A 19,928-nucleotide genomic window follows, 5' to 3' on the forward strand; every position below is an offset into this window, starting at 1 on the left:
TGGTATTTGATCTGAACAGACAACAGGAGCAAATATATATTCCATCAACACTTAGTACTTATGCTAAAGTGTTTTTAGGCCAACATCCCCTCCCAGGCATGTAGCTTCCGTGGTGTTCTAATGTATTTTATATTTTGATAATCCTGGGCTGGGTTGCTTTTTATTTTTCTTTTACTTCATTGAAACAAAACAGAGTTACAAGGAAGTTTTGGTTCTGTTAGAGACCCTTATTTCAGTCAAGGTTGTAATATTGGAATCCACCGACAGATCTTGATATCCCCCTGTTAAGACTTGATTACATTCAGAATTAAAAAAGATTTTATCAGAATTTAAGGACAGTTTATCTATTAAAAGAACTGAAAACCGAAAGTTTGGCATACTCATCCATTGCTGCTTTGGATAGTTATGTTTCCTTGCATCCTTAGCAAGTAGATCAGTTGGCTGATTATTCATCCTATTATTAAACATAAAGCCCAAAAAGTTTCTGCATGACTTCAAGATCTTCAATGCTTCACTGATAATTGCTTCATAAAATCGTCAGCCGAAGCTCCTTGGTATAGCTCTAGAATGATCGACGAAATAAAACAAAGAATGCGACAAATTCTGCAGTGCGATAATCATAACTATAAAGAAGGGAATCAAGCGCAGATGGTCTAACAAATTCTGCAGCGGACGGAAGCCATTTCAACAACAATCTGGGATCATGCAGTCCCACCTTTTCTTAACCAAATTCTATTAAATGACTCTCTGGGTACCAGATACCCACGTGTGATAGCGATTTTAGGTATGTTTTATTTATCTCCGTGCTTCAAAAAAAAAAAAAAAAACTTGGTTTCTTCATTGCACCATGTTATTTAATCCTAAGCAAAATGCAAAATTAGAATATCATTTATGTAAAAGGGCAGGATCCGATGACATGGTTAGTTTGACATTTTGACGTCATTTTTTTCTATCAAATCCAACCGGCACATAATTTGAAACTTATTTTTTGGTAACACGTTCTTCTTATAACCAGGGGCGGAGGCAACACGTTGCAACCGTGTGCAGTTGCAACCCCTTAGATTTTCAAAATCAATAGAACGTCTAGCATTTTCAAGCCAAAAAAAGAGAAAAAAAAAAGTTTGCACCCCCTAAAATTCCCGTATTTGCACCCCCTAAACCCAAAACAAAACAAGCCCAAAAGAGAAGTCCATTTCTGACTTTTTTTCTCCCATAATCGTTCACTGTAGGGGAGACTAAACACATCGCCATTACCAAAGCGTAACTCTCTTATTCTCATACGTTTTTGTATTAAGAATAGGGTAGTTGTAAATCACATGATTCACATCGTTGATCATTTGGTTGTTAACTTGGTGTAAATCACATCGCTGTTACAAGGTACCTTCTTCTCTCAATCCAAGTTTTTAGTTTTGAAGCACTTCTACATGATGCATTAAGACATAAATTTAGGGAAAATGATCCGTAGTTATAGAATTAACTATTTAACATGCTTCTTGTGGTGTATATTTTGTTGTTACTGAACACTTGGGTGTTATGATAATGAAAAATATTTTTGTTAGATCTTTTTGTTGCTTCAAGTAGTTGTTGATGAATTTGATTATTTCTCTTATAATTGAAACTTTATATGTATAAAAAGTTAGATCATATTGTATGGTCGAAAATTTATGTTCCTAACAGGTTGATTCGCTGGAGGTTACTTAACAAACTACGACTACGACGTTGGAGACGATGATCGTCAATAACATACTTAAAAAGTACACAATCTTTAACGTGCAATCTTATTTTTCTAGCCTTTTTTGTTGTTGTGCATTTTTATTTTGCACCTCTCTCTTAAAATCCTGGCTCCGCGCCCCTGCTTATAACTATACTTCCATCAAAAATGAGTGTATTCCGAGATATATAAAGTCACCATCTACCATTTTGAATATCAATAATGAAAAATTAACGGTTGAAATTAAAATTTATAGATTGTGAAGTTTCATATTTCGGAAAATTAAATGCTTAATAAAAAAATTATCGTTCACAAATAGGTACATTGTACATATTTTTATTCGACAAATAAACTTTGTTGGCCACATCAGGCATGGGAATGCATAAATTAGAAGGAATTTATGATAATGTCTACCAAAGAAATTGACTGATGAGGAACTAAAAGGGAATGCTTAAATTAGACAGGAATTAGAAGGGAATGCTTAAATTAGACAGGAATTTAGGAAGTTATCTGAATAATATTTTTTAGTTCTGTTTTTCCGTGCAAGGATAACTGAGTGAACTGACAATTTTTTTATTTCCGGTTGAACTTAACTTTGTAACCGTAACCAAGAAACTTATTTGTAGCAAAAAAAGCAAAAGAGTTAATTTCAATTTTCCTGTCTAATGATAAAGAAGACATTCTTTTTACCCAACACTCATCCAGACAAACATTTAATAAGCAGCAAGCAAAGAGCAAATACAGGCTGGAAAAGACGTTCGAGAATAACAAGAAAACATACTTAAACATTCTTTTCACAAGAAAGGTTTACTTGCTACTATAAACATTAGTTGCGAAACCCCCGTACTAGCTATTGCTATTTCCTCCTAATCAAACTTGAACTGCCCACCAAAGACGCATCACTACGGCGTTCAACTCTCACCTGTTCATCAAACTCCACAACGTTACTTTCTATCATACAATCTATCCTACTACTTCTACTAAGGCAACATGATCTTGATCTTCTTCGCTTTGCTTAAAAGCTTTCTGTATTCCAGTATCAACGTCTTCATCAAAACTAATCAAATCGCTCACCTGTTCCTTGGGTACTTCACGGTTGTTTGAACAATTTGAATCGAACAAAGAAGAATTATTTTTACAAAAGTTGTTTCTTTCTAGTCTATGGATCCTAAACATAAGAGCAAGATGAGACATGCTCAGCCAACCGAGCTTAGCAATGAGCATGTAAAGTGTTGATTTAACAACTGCGTTTATTATGTCTGAGCAGATGATCTGTATTGTCCTCCCCAGATTGATTCGGGAAGGCTTCCATGTCACTTTGAAAAGATGGTTGTTGGAGAGTCCCTGTCTAAAAGGTACGAATAGAAACATTTAGCTACTAAACACTCTCTGCTCTTTTATTTAATGGAATACTAACATTGAAAAAGAAAAACTTACACGAGAAACAAGAAATTGATATCCAAATGCAATCACCACACCAAGGATGAAGCAAAAGACTCCAATCAACGACACCGGAGTCAAACCTAGCTCTGTGAGACAGGTCATAGATAATTCAGATAATCAGTCATTATTAATTTAGTGGCGATCTGAAGCAATTAACTAAGATACAAATACAAATCAAACTAATAATACCCCGAAGCTAAATTAATCTGTATAATACATGAAAGGTAAAATCATACATCTAAAAGTTAAAGATGCTTCTAAGTCCTAGCCACTATTCCTAATCCAAATCGAAGTTATTGACTAATTCCTAGCCAGTATTCCTAACCCAAATCGAAACTACAGGGAGGGAAAAAGGGACGCAGAACCTGCTCAAACTTAAAAAAACAACGGAAGAACGATGTGTATTACAAGATCAATGAAAGCAAAAAGCTACAAGGATACAGAACGTACTCAAGATAGCAAAGAAAAACACTTACTTGACTGAGAATCAAATGTACAGTCATTTGGCTTCAAACTTATTTGACGAACCAATCTACTTCCACGGTCAGCTATCAGTAAGGCGCACCATTTCGGGACAAAGAAGAGTTCAAATCTTCTGAGAATGGTGCATTTTGAGCAGGGCCATCTGCCTTCCCTGGCTTCCTTGAATATCCTCCCGCAATTGTAACTACACCTGCAAATATATTATCAATAACACCACAAGTAATTGAATGGTTGATGGTTGAAATAAAACCCAGCCAGAAACCGGAGACTAATTCAAGTAAAAAGAGGGAGGTATAATCATGAGAAAATAATGTTCGATCGTTGACATGGTGTATCCATTTACTCACCCATCTGGTTACCAAAAAAAAAAAAAAAACGATATAATCAATTATCAAAATGCACTTGTACTACATACGGACGTTAATCCATTGACAATATTAGTTTTAATTGCCAAAAAACCTAAAAAATAAATATTAGCCAGAGGATTGATTGATTCAGTTAAAATCTTAAGTTTAACCCCTTCCTCCTCCACACAACAACATGGTCTTCTTCAAATTGCTTTAAAGAATAACTATTTTTTCTTCCAGAACTATTAGTTTTATATCTCAAGTCACCAAAAATTCGTTTTATATCTCAAGTCATCAAAAATACATGATGTAACACAGCTGGGCAAAAAAAGAGAAAAAGAGGGGGTTTAGCTGGCATAAAACCCTGCATATATCTTATTGCATTTTAGCCAACGCTCATGTCACACTATAATGTCAGAAAGACAGAAAGAAAGAAAAAACATCAAGGGCTTGCAATACAAAAGTATCAAAAAAAATATGCACAAATGAGCTCTGAGTATGTTTTGGCAAATCCAACCCCTTTGAAAATGAAAATAACAGAAGCTCGCTAATTGCAAAATAAGACCACACAGATGTTAGGTCCACTATAAGTTACAGTCATTCTAACACCACCAATAAGATCCTAAAAATGAATTTTGAAACTAATTGCCAAGTTGAGAGTTGGCCTACTATGAGTGTGACATAAGTTAGACCTTATGTAACATAGTTGATCTTGGGATGACAAACAGAGTGGATGTTTCCTCTCTACTAAGATCCTGGTCAACTAAAGCTTCTAATCTCGTACTCAGGGATTGCATATACCAAATGGTTCAAACACTATATGTAACATAAGGTGGGGTGGTTTTCTGCGAACCAGAAGATCATCAACGAAAATCAGCAATTGGGTCATCTCACAGAGCTAAAATAACAAGCCCTTGCATCTTCACCTATAAGCTTAAACTTATTGACTTAAATCAGTTTCAATTTTCGAACACAAGTCATCCAAGGTAGTTTTATATAAAACCCAAATGTCTTAGAGTCACAAAGAAAATTGAATCACCTTCTCTAGTAATTTTCCTGATGGCATGGTTGTGTTTATCAGCTACATAAACATTGCCCTTCAAATCAACAGCAAAACTTCGTGGCTTATCGAACATTGCAGAACCCAAATCTCCATCTGAGAATCCAGCCACTCCATTACCGGACAACCGATTAATCTCCGAATCTGCACACACAAAAAAAAAAACTAAATAACAAAAATATCAAGTAAAAGTAAAAGTAAGAAAACTAGAGAGTAATAAACAGTTAACCTTGGGAAATAGGGACTGACAGTGTAAAAAGCACTGCTGGGTGTATCAAGAATAATAAGTTGATCATCTCTAGGAAGAAGAGATGAAGGATTTATAATGCTATTCAACTTATTCCCATCAAGTATGGTAGTGACCTCGTAACCGTCTTCGAGTACAAGCTTCGAAGAAACTGGACAGAGAGAAAAAAAATGGTAATTATTTAGGGTTTTAGTGAAAGTAAAATATTAGGTTAAGAAAATTTTGAGTTTGATTATACCAACCTTGGTGGATTGATGAAGAAATATAAGTAAAAATGATAAACAAGACGACGTAATTATAATAACCACACCCCTGATTTCCCATTGCAACTTCAAGTTTTTTTCGTTGTGATTTAAGAAGAACAAGGAAAAGTGATCGTAAACAGCAGGGGAAAGAGTTATATACAGGGCCGAATCCCATATGAAAATGTGATTCTTTTCGTTACTTTACGACCGCACCTGTACAGAGGGCCCATTTGTGTTATATACGGGCCGGATTTAATTGACTAAAATATTACCATATGGACCAAAAAAGTTTTTTTTTTTTTTTAATATAAACAAGAATTATACTTCCTCCGTCTCAGTGACCTGTTTATTTTTAGATTTTGTCTCACTATTAAGTGATCTATATCACTAAATAAGAAGATATTTTTAAAATTATCCTTTTAATTGATTACAAGAAACATAATAATATGCATAATTTGATAGGCATGTTTATACTCGTTGCGTAGGTGTTTTAAAATGTTTTTCAATGGTATGAAGTTTACGAACATCCGTGGTGTAGTTTGAGAGATAAATCATTTCAAAATTTCACTAGTTATTATCCATAAGGGTATAATTGTAAAAAATGCTTAAATATACTCTTTTTCCTTGTTTGCCTTAAAAATTGTGCAAACTTGAACTAGGTCATTTAATAGTGGGACGAAGGGAGTATTAATCAAGAAATATAGTACAACATGTTTAAAATCTCATTTTTATCAAAAACATTGGAAATAACACTAGATTTTAGGACCCTGTGCTAAATGTGAGAGAACCTGTGCCGAAGATGCTTTACTCGAGCTTCTTTTGCTATGTGGTCCGCTGCAGAGTTATATTTCCTGTTTATATACTTTACCGGGACTTGCGGAAGTTTCTTCAGTATTGAGATCACTTCTTGTATGGTGTTATCCGCAGTCCAAGGAGAGTCTTTGCAAGACTTGTTGATCGTCTCCGCCAAAGTTTTACAGTCTGTTACTATTGACACAGTGGAAATATATTTTTACTTAACCATGAAGATGCCTTTAGTAAAGCTTTTGATTCTTCATGAAAGACTGAGGAGGCCCACTCCGAACCAGTTTCAATATACATAAATGTTTCGCTGTCTACGGAATAAAGTAAAAAAGCATATCCCATGGTCGAATCCTCTTTTTTGAAAGCCGCATCAATAAATATTATCCAATCCGAAGATAGGTTAGACCATTTTTCTTTGGGGTTATTTCTTCTTTCTATCTTCGTTAAATTTTGGACCTTTGCCTGATTATTCTGGTTTAGAAATTTCTTGATTTGCTCCATAAGGTGAATCGGGTTCGGGTTTATTTTATCAAAAATTACCGAACATCTATGCTTCCAAATGAACCAGGATATAGTAACTATTTTATCCGATATTTGATTGAAATCTTGGTCTGTGATCCACTCTTTTATCCAATTTTCTATGGAATCCGAAGTAATTCTAGCGTTCACCGCTTCTAGAGAAAGACCAAACCAAATTGCTCTTGCAAAGGGGCAAAAGCGAAAGAGATGTTGTTCTGATTCTTGCTCTTGGGAATTACACATCGGACACTCTGTATTTATGTCTGAATTGTGCGCCCCAAGTCTTGAGTTAGTTGGAAGTGCTTTTTGAGCTAATTTCTAGACGAATAATTTTATTCTTGGGATAACTTGGATTTTCCATATTTTTTGCCAGGGAAAGGAGGTTAATGAATTACTCTCTTGATCTTGGTTTATGAAAAAGTTATAAACATTTTTTGCCGAAAAGGTTCCTGAAGGATGATGTTGCCACCTGACTTTGTCTTGTTCTTGTCTTTTTGGAGTACAATAGAAACTCTTTTAATTAATACTCGATTATTTAATAAACTCTCTTAAATAGTATTTTTGGCCGGTCCCAAGTCGGGGACAACGTGCCAAATTAATAATTCGCTAAAATTATAAGATAATACATTTTTTATTACCTATGTAGATCCCATATGAAATATAAATTAATGATGCATTGTATATATATTCAACACGTTAATGATTTACGAAGATTTTTTGAAAAATGATTTAATTGTCTTCTGTTTATTGCTAAAATCTATTATCGCATTGAATTTCATCTCTAATTTTTTGTATCATTGTAAGAATTTTTGGTGTTGTTTTCTCATAGCTCAGCAAGAAACTATTCAATGTGATTGCCGTTTTAATAGTCTCGTTTCGTGAAGGGGGCACTATTGTAGAACTTTCATCATCTTCTTCCACATCTTTATCAATTCCCATAACATTCTCGATTATTTCTTCATCTGTCAACAACTGTGTAACTCATTTTCTTCCGGATAATTTAGGACATCTTCGACATTCATTGAATCGCGATATCCCAACTTCTCGATCAAATTTTGCAAGTCTTGAGTGATTTCACTGTCTATATGTTCATCCAAATTGTCTAAACTTATATTATCTGGTGATTGAAGTTTACAATGATGAAAGCAGTTTGCAAGTGTACTTGTACGAACATCGATTTCATGCTGAAATTGTAAGATTCATTGCATCTAACATATTTATTTTTTCTAGATTTGACGCCCCTAATTCATATCCTTCCAAAAGACCTCAATAAAATCGACGACGATAATGCATTTTAAAAGCTCATACAATCCCTGCGTGGCTGCGTCACAAGGTTGAATTTTTGAAGTTGTGTTTGATGGCAAAAAAAATAATTCAACATTTTGCAGTCCTTCAATAGTTTTTGGATGAGCTGGGAAATTATCCACAATCATGAGAACTTTTCTTGCAACCATTTTTTTGTCGAGTTGCCGAACATATTCTTTAAATTGATAATTATTAATTTATCGGTTAATTAATATCTCGCTTAATTAATAAATTTTGATGGTCCCGACAGCCTTAATTTATAGAGTTTCTACTGTAATAGCTAGGATTTTCGCTTTTATTTCTGGATCTAAATAAGTATCAAGTTTTTCTTGATCCAATGTATCCTCAGAAGTGATCAACTCATTTACCCTCTGCGGAACCGGCTCTTAAATATTAATAGGCTGCTGAATGATATATGTGTTAGGAATCCATTTGTCTTCCCAAATTTTTGTGGAAGCTCCATTTTTTACTTGCAAGATGAAATTGCTCTTAATGAGATCTAAACCTTTTTTTTTATACTAGTCCAGATCCAAGATAATTTGGAAGATCTAGAGAATTCCAGGGGATGAGAGTTTGGGAAATATTTAGCTTTGAGAAGTTGAGCTCAAAGTTGATCTTGCTCTAATATTAGACGGCTAGCTAGTTTAGTGAGGAGAGCTATGTTAAACTGGTGTGGATTATTGATTCCAAGACCTCCTTGTGATATAGGCTTGCAGATGCTGGCCCAAGCCCTAATATATCCTCCTTTGCTTTTGGGCTTGTCTTTTTTCCACCAGAAATCTCTTTGAATTTTGTCCATATGATCTATCATTTCTTTAGGAAGAGCTATCACTTTCATTTGGTAAGTTGGATAACCTTGAAGAATGGATTTTATTAGAACTGTTCTGCCGGCTTGAGATAACAATTTAGATTTCCAGCCTTGAAGAGTGGCATAGTATTTTTGTAACAGAGGTTCAAAATTTTCTTTTCTATTTTTATCGAAGAAGAGAGGAGTTCACAGATATCTATCATTTTTTGTCATTAAAGGAACTTTTAGAATTCTCGCAATGATTTTACCATGTTTAGGATGAATTCAAGAAAAAGTGTTAGAAATCCATGAGCGAAATATTTGGCCAATAGATTTAAAAAATCTCTAGAAAAAATAATCTCCCCATTGCAGTCTGCTTTTCTTTCTTCTAGGAAAATATCAGATAAAATAATCGTAACTCATGAGGTAGTTCACTCAATGAAAAAAATAAAAATAAAACAGGCAATATAGGGCTCAAAATCGACATGTCGAAAGCATTCGACAGGGTCAATTGGAAATTCTTGATAAAAACCCTAACAACTTTTGGTTTTTCAGAACATTGGTGTCAGCTTATCTACCAATGTCTCTCTACGTCTTCCATTGTTGTCTTACTCAATGGACATCCTTGTAGAGACTTCAAACCTTTTAGGGGCACTAGGCAGGGAGATCCATTATCTCCCTACCTCTTCATACTATGTATGGAAGTTTTTTCGCGCTTGTTAAATCATTTACAAAACACAAAAAAAATTCAGGGGATAAAGTTTACTCCTAAATCCCCTCCTATCTCTCACCTATTCTTTGCAGATGATCTGCTTCTGTTCACTAAGGCAGACTTAGGAAGTTGCAAAAATTTGTTAGAAGCCATACATACTTTTAGTGCAGCATCAGGACAAGTCCTAAATTTCGAAAAGCCAGGCCTCTTTTTTAGCAAAAAAGTGCATAAGAAACACATAGGCATCATCTATAGATTGATGAAGATAAAGAAAATCAACATAAAGGATACACATTTAGGAGTACCACTGTTCATAGATAGATCAAAACTGAAAGCCTTTGACAATTTCATTGAAAAAATGGAACAAAAAATAAAAAACTGGCTCAGAAAGATCTTGTCACAGCCAAGTAAAATTGTCTTGAACAAATCTGTTCTTTCCAGCATGCCAATTTTTAGTATGAGATGCTTTGTTCTTCCAAAAAAGATAACTAAAAGAATAAATGACATTCAAAGGGACTTTTGGTGGGGGAAAAACACTAATTCTAAGGGTATATACATTAAGTCTTTTGATTTCTTATACAACCCAATAGACCAAGGGGGTTTAGGTTTTAAAGAAGCAAATAAGGTCAATCAAGCTACGATCAGTAGAATAGCTTGGAGACTAGTTAGTAACCCTGGCGACCTATGGGCTCAAATCCTCAAAGGTAAATACTTTAAGAAATCAGGAGCTTTACACTCTAAGAAGAAATCTCAAGCTTCTTGGATTTGGAAGTGTATTTTACAAGGAATATTACACATTAAAAAGTATAGCATCTCAGAAGTAGGTAATGGTTTGCTGATAAACATTTGGGAAGATAATTGGCTCGCTAGAAGAGAGACCTTGGCAGAGTCTTTTCCTTCCATAAACACAACTATAACACTTGTGTCTGAGCTCATTGACTCAAACACAAAAAAGTGGAACATTGATCTGTTACATTCACTATTTGATAACTCAACTGTGCAGGAAATTAAAACCATTAGACTTTACACTACTGAAAAAGCAGGGGTCTAACAACCACACCCAATATTTCGATTAGCAATCTGTATGGACTAACTCCAATATACTTTCTAAAGAATCAACTAGACAGTCAGACTCAATCTAGAGAAAAGTATATTGAGGAGTTAATATCTCTGTCACTTGATTTGATCTTTACTCAAGCAAATAAGAATTTGCGAGTCTTTATCAAATATAGGGATAATAAACTTGGATGGTACCAAAGACCAATATCCAAGGATCAATCAATTTACAATCAACAACCAAATGTTGGATTTCAAAATTGATCGATACAACGCACAACCTGTGATATTTCAATTATATAATAAATATAATACAGAATAGAAATAACACAGACACCAGAAATTTTGTTAATGAGGAAACCGGAAATGCAGAAAAACTCCATGACCTAGTCCAGATTGAACACCACACTGTATTAAGCTGCTACATACACTAGCCTACTACAAACTAACTTCGGTCTGGACTGTAGTTGAACCCTAGTCAATATTACACTGATTCAAGGTACAGTTCGCTCCTTACGTCTCTGATCCCAACAGATACTACGCACTTGATTCCTTTAGCTGATCTCACCCACAACCAAGAGTTGCTACGACCCAAAGTCGAAGACTTTAATAAACAAATCTGTATCACACAGAAAAGTCTACGATAATAGAAATCTTTCTCCCACAGATAAACCTACAAGTTTGTTTCGTCTTTTGATAAAAATCAAGATGAACAGGAACCAATTGATAAACCAGACTTATATTCCCGAAGAACAACCTAGTATTATCAATCACCTCACAATAATCTAAATCGTATGGTAGCGAAACTAGATATTGCGGAATCACAAACGATGAGACAGAGATGTTTTTGATTTCTTTTTATCTTGCCCTATCGGAGATATAATCTCAATTAAATTATTCAATTGAACTAGTACGATAGAAAATGACAAGATCAGATCGCTCAACTACAAGAGAAGTAGTTTCGTCTAGCTTCACAATCCCAATGAAGTCTTTAAGTCGTTAACCAACAGGGTCTCGAGAAGAAACCTACGGTTAAAGGAGAATTAACTCTAGCAAAACCAACTAGTATCACACAGGAGGTGTGGAGATTAGTTTTCCAGTTGCTAGACGTCTCTCTTATATAGTTTTCAAATCAGGGTTTGCAATCTAAGTTGCCTTGGTAACAAAGCATTCAATATTCACCGTTAGATGAAAAACCTGACTTATCCAATCTAATATCTTTCAACCGTTAGATCGAAACTTAGCTTGTCTCACACACAAATGAAATGTATTCATTTAGGTTTGAGTAACCATACCTAAACGTGTACATTGGGTTGGTTCACAAATAGTTAACCAATGGTTAGCCATATGAGCACTTTCATATTAACCGTATTTATCTTTCTCATAACTAGTTCAAATGACTCATAAGAACTAGTTCAAGAGTTGTTCAATTGCTTAGATTTTTATATATAGACACAATTGAAACAAAATCGGTTTGATTCACTTGAATCAATTCATGAGCAATATAGCCACGGATTGGAAAGATTGCATTCCTTATTGATTTATTGTTTAAGTTCGTGAAACTACCGATTTGAGAAATATAACCAGCTTAGGTACGCGTACGGGTACATGTACCATAGCTATCGGACTTGAGTTTGGAAACTCAGCTAAAATTTTCGGTTTAAAAACTTCTTTTGGTACGTGTATGGGTACGCATACCTAAGATGACTGGTTTTCAGTTTGTAAACTTTACAAACTACAACAGAAATTTTCGGTATGAAAACTTCCGCCAGTACGCGTACCTAACCTGTCTCCTTCACCAATACCGCATGCACACATATGCACGCACTTGGTTTCCGTCACATGGATTTATACACTAATGTGCGACACACTATATATGCTTATATCCATAGTTTGTTATGTAATCTCAACTCCACATTTCAATCATTGAAACATTCTTTTATAATGTTATAATAGTCGTTAGACAAAAAGAATCGACTATCGTCATCAAAGCTATTTTCAAGATTGAAACGTCATCATGACTTTCGTCACGGGTAAAGATGAAAATGGTTAAAGCAAAAGCTTACCAACACATATTTCGAGAAAAAGATAGGCGAGTAAACTCGACTCGAAATAACAAATGTGTATGTATGAAAACTATCATACTTATACGACTTTTATCTCAAGAGTATGAGATAGAGTAGATAAACTTTTGAGTGACAGATGAGTTCAAGTCTCCACATACCTTTTAGTATGAAGTTCCACTGGTTCTTTGAGTATTTCTTCGTCTTCGTAAGATAATCGCTATGGAGTCTAGAGCTTAACTATACCTAATTATCCTAGACCGAGACTTAGTCATAAGTAAACTAGAAAACAAGACATATAGTTTTGATCACTGACATTGACAAACATGCTTGAGATAGCAACGCATGCGAGTTCCACCGAGCAATGCTCTAACAACTACAAATGAAGGTACCCTGAAAAGGGACAAACTTAGGTGGACATTAACAAAGAATGGAGAATTCTTTGTTAAAACCCTTTATGCAAAACTCTCTAAACCTTCTGGCTCAACTCCTGCCAAAACTAAATCTTTTTGGAAAGGACTATGAGCCATGGATACTTCTCAGATGATCAAATTGTTTATATGGAAATGCTTACAAGATGCATTACCAACTAGACAAAAGATCAGATCTATTGATAACAAGTGTGTCTTCTGTAATAATGTTGTTGAGACTACTTACCATCTCTTTTTTGAATGCGATTACGCAAAGGAGGTTTGGAATCTTCAGCCAATGGCCTCACATGGAGTATCTCAATCTCTAAACTCTCATAATTTGAATAATACTTTCTTGCATAAATATAATGAATGGTTAGCAGGGGATATGAATTCAATTACAATGGCTCTTGCTGCAACCAAATGTTGGTTTATTTGGAAAGAGAGATGCCTTAGAATATTTGAGGATAAATCTAGAACCCCTGAATAACTTTACTTAGACATAATAAGACACTATGACTATTGGCATCCAACACATCTGCATAACACAGCTCAAGCAAATGTCAGACACATCAAAACTATACCTTACTGGCAATTCCCAAGAGTGAACACTGTTAAGATAAACTGTGATGCTTCTTGGATTTCATAACATACTAATGCAGGTTTTGGTTTTTTGATTCGCAACTGGACAAGAACCTTCAAAGGAGCTGAATCAGGAATATTCAGAACTTCCATTTCTGAAGAAGCAGAAGCTCTAACTCTCCTACAAGCTACAAATTGGGCCATCACAAATAACTTACAACATATGGTCATTGAAGGAGACAACCAAGCAATCATAAAGCACTTACAAGGAGAAAATTCAACAATCCAATGGCAAAGTCTGGCAATTTTGGAGGAAGTAAGGAAGAAAACAACAAACTTAACACACTTTTTGGGTTTCAATTTCGTAGACAGAAAAGCTAACAGAGTTGTTGATCTCTTAGCAAAGAATGGGAGAAAGAACAATAGACAACAGTCTTGGATTGAACAATCCCCTCAGTTTTTAATTCCTTCAATTGCTTTTGATACTGAAAAAGCTTATGCATTATGTAATCTTAATAACTCTGCTGTAATCATTCCAAAAGAAACTAATCTAAGAGATCCAGTCATCAGACGAACAATTCATACCGAATTGGTTACAGATGAGACTGAATCAAATGATTAGTTACTCTCTGTTTTATCAATATATTTATCTTCAAAAAAAATAAATATTTGTCATTGTTATGAAACTAGAAAATAGAGAAGGAGACATAAAGTAGAGGTGAACAAGAGAGAGAAGTTCTATAAATGTGTGTAGAATTACCATGGGTTAAGCCTCTACTTATAGGTTAAAAAGACTTGTTACCCAAGTTACGTGGAAATCCTAAACTTAGACACAAAAGGTTTATAATATTCCCCTTGATGACCATTGTGGCTAAGTCATTACAAACACATCATGAAAACTCAAAAGAGAAAAACCTGAAATTGCACAAGCATGTAAAGACTTAAACAATGTTGGACATGCATGTGTTGTCTCGTTAAAACCTTGACAAGGAAAACCCAGTGGGACAAAACCTTGACGAAGGAAAAAGAGTACAACGCGATAAGTCCAGTAAATGTACCTTTGATAATGGCGCTCCCCCTGATGAGCACTTTAGTTAAATCTTGGCTTGCAAATCTTTGAGGTGTGACTTCCCAATTTGATGAACGAAATTTCTTGAATGCAGAAGATTCTTGTTCTTTGGTGGAGGAAATTGCTACTTGATGAAGTCTTCTTTTGCGTTAGTCTTCTAATAGTAGTTTTCCCGAGTCTCCGTGCTTCTCTAAATCCATTGATGACTTGTATCTTGGGTTGCTAGATTCTCGCAGATGATTTGTAGAAATAGTTGATGTGGTTTTTCGACGAAGTGCCAAGATATAGATACATTATTGTAGATGAACAAAACCGTATTTATTGACACACCGTATGGGGTTCATAAGGACATCCAAATTTCTAGGAGATGGTTATGTTGATTTGGTCTAACAAAATGACTTAGTTAATGGTAGGAATCCACCAAAAGAACAAAAATTGATACAACTCCCCCTTGGATGACCACCATGTTGAAATAAATTGCCTCACTAAAACCATGCCAGTAAAACCCAATAGGACAAAATCTTGACAAAAGAAAAGCACAATATCAACGTTTTGAACTTAAACGTCAGTGAGATGTTGCCTCGTTAAAACCTTGTCCGGAAAACCACATGGGATAAAACCTGAAACGAAGGGAAAATAGTACAACTTTTGACGTAAATATGGATGCTAACACAATTATATGAGAGAAGACAGGCATCAAAACAATAACTCTAGTATATCCCAAAGACGAGGTTAAGCTAGCATAATTCTAACTGCAGATTTGAGAAACAATTAAAAAAATATAAGTTATGTTGTTAAAGCGTGGATTTGTGTTTTTAAAGACTCCTCAAGAGACCTAAAAAGTTCATATCATCAACCAATCCAGATTATGATCTTTTTCCCGAGTTAAAGAAAAAAAACACAAATAGGATTGTTAAACCTGATATAGTGGAGTCAGGTAGTTGCCTGTAATTTGAAAATTATAGGGATTACAAATTGAATATGTTCTCCGAGTATATTTCTTATGTGAATGCAATAGGAGTCCTTCAAATACTACCACGCCAAATACATAATATATGGTAAATAAAATATTATTGAATCAATCCTAGGGTCTAAGAAAAATAAAACCCTCAAATCATTTTAACACAAAGAATACATTTCTCGTATAACGACGCACTATGACTAGACCAACCTGTAGTTAATGGGCTTGGCATGTTTAAGGTGTTAAGTTTGGATCCAAAGTTGCGTTAATCGAGAAATTAATCCAACCTAATTTGGATTTTATGCCAACCAATTACATATGTCAATATTTCTCTGTAGAGGGGTTCAAAAGCACCGTCATTCATTTCAGTAGCTACTTTAAATGAATAATCGACAATATATTAACTAATTACGATCCCACACAATTCTCAAGTGTATGCATATGTTAAAAAACAGATCACAGAATTGATGGTACTAGCGCCCATGAGCATTATGGTCTCCTCCTCTTCAAATGAGGAGATAATAACTTTGAGAATGTGAATCATGTTTTTGGTACACTCAATTGGAGCACTGCCAGTAGCCTCTTATGGAACGCTACTTATTTACTACATGTGACTGGATTTTACTCTTAAAGAGGCAGACGCTTATGTAAAAGCAAATGCGACATTTCACGCCTAGTCAATAATAGTCTTTTTCAATTTGATCATGATAAGAGAGAAACTGTTATAACATTCAAGTTAATTAACACCAACTTTTGCTGGTAGTGTGTAATGTATCCCTGATTATGGCGAAAGTATGTTCATCTCATGTAAAGTATTATCCGATTAATTCGAGGACACATGCTCATAATAATTTCTGGGTTTTAACGACATCAGGTTGGACTATAGATAAAGTCTTTAAAATCCATAAGAAATTATCCAATTGATGCATATTTAGTCCGCGACACGGCATAGTGACGCCTTCGCATCATATGCCCCGTTGGTAAGGCTACGCAGCTATAAATGAGGCTTAAGCATCATTTATGCTCTTCTGACTAAGTTATGAAGCTTACTTGGCGCATAGTCCGCATATGCACATTCAACCAACTCCTCCTCCTTATATATGTTTTAAAGACATTTTTACAACTTAAATCAGGGGAGGAAAAATACATTCACCAAGTCTACTTTTGAGGTGCTTCCTTCACTATTCATGGATGTTGCCATGTTTTTCTGAATAACCGACAATGATTGTTGAGATTCCATTCCGCCCCATAGGCCAAACTTCAATATTGCATAATATTCTCTTGGCCAGCTCGTTCTGGCATATTGCACAAATGTTGTGCAATATTGGCTCTAGGCCAACAAACTACATAATGCGATACGATAACGCTACAACGCTCAAGGCCATCTACCCAAAATGCATCATTCGATGCAAGATTGACCTTTGACCAATATAGCTAGCAACATGATATTGGCCAATATGCCAAACATAATGCGCCACTTTTGCACGATATTAGCCTTGGGCCAATGGATAGTGAGATAGCTCAATTGTTTGTGAGATAGCTCAATTGTTTAGTGAGACAATTGAGATAGCTCAATTGATTAGTGAGATAGCTCAATTGTTTGTGGGACAAAATTAAAAACCAGTTAGTTCAATTAATTTGGGGCAGAGGAAGTATATTCACGATAGGTTATGGACCTCATTTACGATCATGGTAATGAATCTTAACTAACTAATATATAAATCTCAATCTTGGCGATGCTTGAGTAAACCAACTCCCTGTACACATATGTTTTCAGTTTTCCCCACCGGTCTACAACAAATTAGCATTTTGGACCAAAAAAATGGCAATATAAATCCATGATAACTTCTCTTGTTTCACTTGTACAAATAGTGTTATTACTTTCACACCAAAACAATGGCTAATTTTTGGACAAAATGTAAGTATCAAACACAAAATAACCCTAATATTTTCCATTTATTCATTTCTCACTTCAAAGAGGTCCAATATTTTCTAATCTAAGGCCTATTTAGTAATTACACGTAAGATTAAAAGGCAAGAGGGGAGGAAAAAAAGAAGGAGAGTAACACAAGTCAATGAAATTCTAAGTGAAATAGGAAACCCTCACAAAAAATACCTTTAATACTGTTAGAGCATTGCTCGGTCAAACTCACAAGTGTTTCTATCTCAAGCTTGTTGTCAAATTTAGTTGTCAAAACTGATTTCTAATCTACAATTAGTTAAGTCTCGGATTAGGATAGAAGATGTAGTTGAGAAACGAACATCACGGCGGTCATCATTGCGTTCTACCGTTTGAAGGCGAAGATCAACCGAAGCTTTTGGAGAACTTCCACAACAAAAGGTAAGTGAAGACTGAACCACCTATTTCTCAAGTTATATTCACCTTTATATCTATGAGACGTTGTCGTGTAACTAATTATACTATCGTAAGCATATCAAGAATTTCGAGTCAATTCTTGTAGTTAGTTCTCAAAATATGACTAAGCTTAATGAACATTTCATACTTGATGAATTTCGGTCAAAAATAATTTATCGTTCGTAATTAAAATCATGATTCAAGAATTATCATTCGAAAATAGCATGTAACAGTGATATGTGTCGTTGATGTTATTTAGGAATGTTTCGAATCGATTTAGAGAGAAATATAGAACTACTATAGATTCAGATATAAGACGGTATACATATCAGTTTTACGAACTGGGAAAATTGTTATAAATCTGAAGTCGTAGTACATGTACGTAGTACACGTAACGGAGTAGTTATATGTCGACAAACAACTTTTGGTACGCATATCCGTATGCGCACCTTAAAAAGTCTGTGAACTAGTGAACCCGGACCGGTACACAAACCAGTACGTGTACTACAAAAGAATTGTCGGTCCCGAAACCGGTTTGGTATCCATACCGGTACACGTACTAAAAAAGTTATGTGAACTCCGGAACTGGTTATTGTCTTAAGGTATCCATACCAGTACACGTACCTGAAAAGCTGTGTGAACTCCGGAACTCGGTCATGTTATAAGGTATACATACCGGTACACGTACTTTGTAACTGTTCAGGAACAGGTTAATTATTTGAACCTTGTACATCTACCTACCATGTCGATTAAATTCATATGCACATAAATTATTTCTACGAGATAATTAGCATTTGAACGATCTCTTAAAACACCATAGACATATTACATAATTGTGACTCGAGTTAAGTCTTAAGTGTTATATGAAAATGCTCAAGCTTATAGTTTAGTTGGCTAGTTTCGACCAACCATTCATGAACGTAGTCTTTGTACACGGTTCGGTTACGGTTAATCCTAGCCACGGTGTATATCTTGTTATGTAAATCAGATTCAAATATGCATCTAACGGTGGATATTGTTTTCTTGGTTCCAAAGCTATCTTATCTTAAACCTAAAGCAACATATGCTTTGAATGTCTATAAAAGGGGAACCTCAAGCAACTTGGATCTTTGAATCCCGACACTATTTTCTTGTTGTCTCTTAGTTGCAAAACTAGAGTCATCCTTTTCCTAAAACCCTTTTAGGATTTAGTGACTACAAAGACTTCATAGGGATTCGTGAAGCCATGTCTAGCTATTGTTTATTTGATAGCTCGAGTATCTTGATCTTGTTCGATTTTTGAGCTGCTCACCTGAACAAGATATATACAAAATCATCAAAGTACTCTTGGTCTCAGACTTTGATTGATTCAACAGGTTTAATACTTGTGAGGTGAATAATAATCTAGGTTGCACTTCGGGTTGCATAAGTCCGGATTTTGAGGTTAGCTAGACTTTGTCTATTGCTATCGATTTCCAATCACCTTGATCTACGATCAAAAAGGAAATCACACATATAGGCTTATCTGTGGGAGGCAGATTAGTTTAAAGTTTTCAATTGAGTTGAAGCAACTCTTAGGCTGTAAAGGATGTCAGCTAAGGGGATCAATTGCGCAGAGTCCTGCTGGGATTCAAGAGGCGTAAGGAGCGCGACTGTAACTGAATTGCTGTGAGGGTTTAAATCTCAACTACATTCTTGTCTGAAGTTAATTGGCAGTAAGCTAGTGTCTGTAGCGACTTAGTACAATTTAGTGAACTAGGTCCCGGGGTTTTTTGTTTGTGTTATTTCT

General features: G+C 35.1%; 1 protein-coding gene across 1 annotated transcript; it reads right to left on the reverse strand.

Moving 5' to 3' along the window:
* Positions 1-2,674: 2,674 nt before the first annotated feature.
* Positions 2,675-5,615, reverse strand: LOC113312238. The gene is made up of 6 exons (XM_026560996.1): positions 5,534-5,615; positions 5,308-5,442; positions 5,024-5,188; positions 3,720-3,827; positions 3,149-3,240; positions 2,675-3,055 (listed from the first exon to the last, which is right to left on the reverse strand). Exons 1-6 carry the CDS (start codon positions 5,613-5,615, stop codon positions 2,675-2,677), a joined length of 963 nt encoding a protein of 320 aa, XP_026416781.1.
* Between the last annotated feature and the right edge of the window lie 14,313 nt (positions 5,616-19,928).

The sequence above is a fragment of the Papaver somniferum genome, chromosome 9 (assembly GCF_003573695.1).
Source record: "Papaver somniferum cultivar HN1 chromosome 9, ASM357369v1, whole genome shotgun sequence".
NCBI lineage: Eukaryota > Viridiplantae > Streptophyta > Magnoliopsida > Ranunculales > Papaveraceae > Papaver > Papaver somniferum.

Coding starts and splice junctions, on each gene's coding strand:
- LOC113312238 (XM_026560996.1), bottom strand. CDS start 5,615: ATGGGAAATCAGGGGTGTGGTTATTATAATTACGTCGTCTTGTTTATC. Junction 5,443..5,533: donor TTCTTCATCAATCCACCAAG/GTTGGTATAATC, acceptor CTCTCTGTCCAG/TTTCTTCGAAGCTTGTACTC. Junction 3,241..3,719: donor CTCTTCTTTGTCCCGAAATG/GTGCGCCTTACT, acceptor CCTGTCTCACAG/AGCTAGGTTTGACTCCGGTG.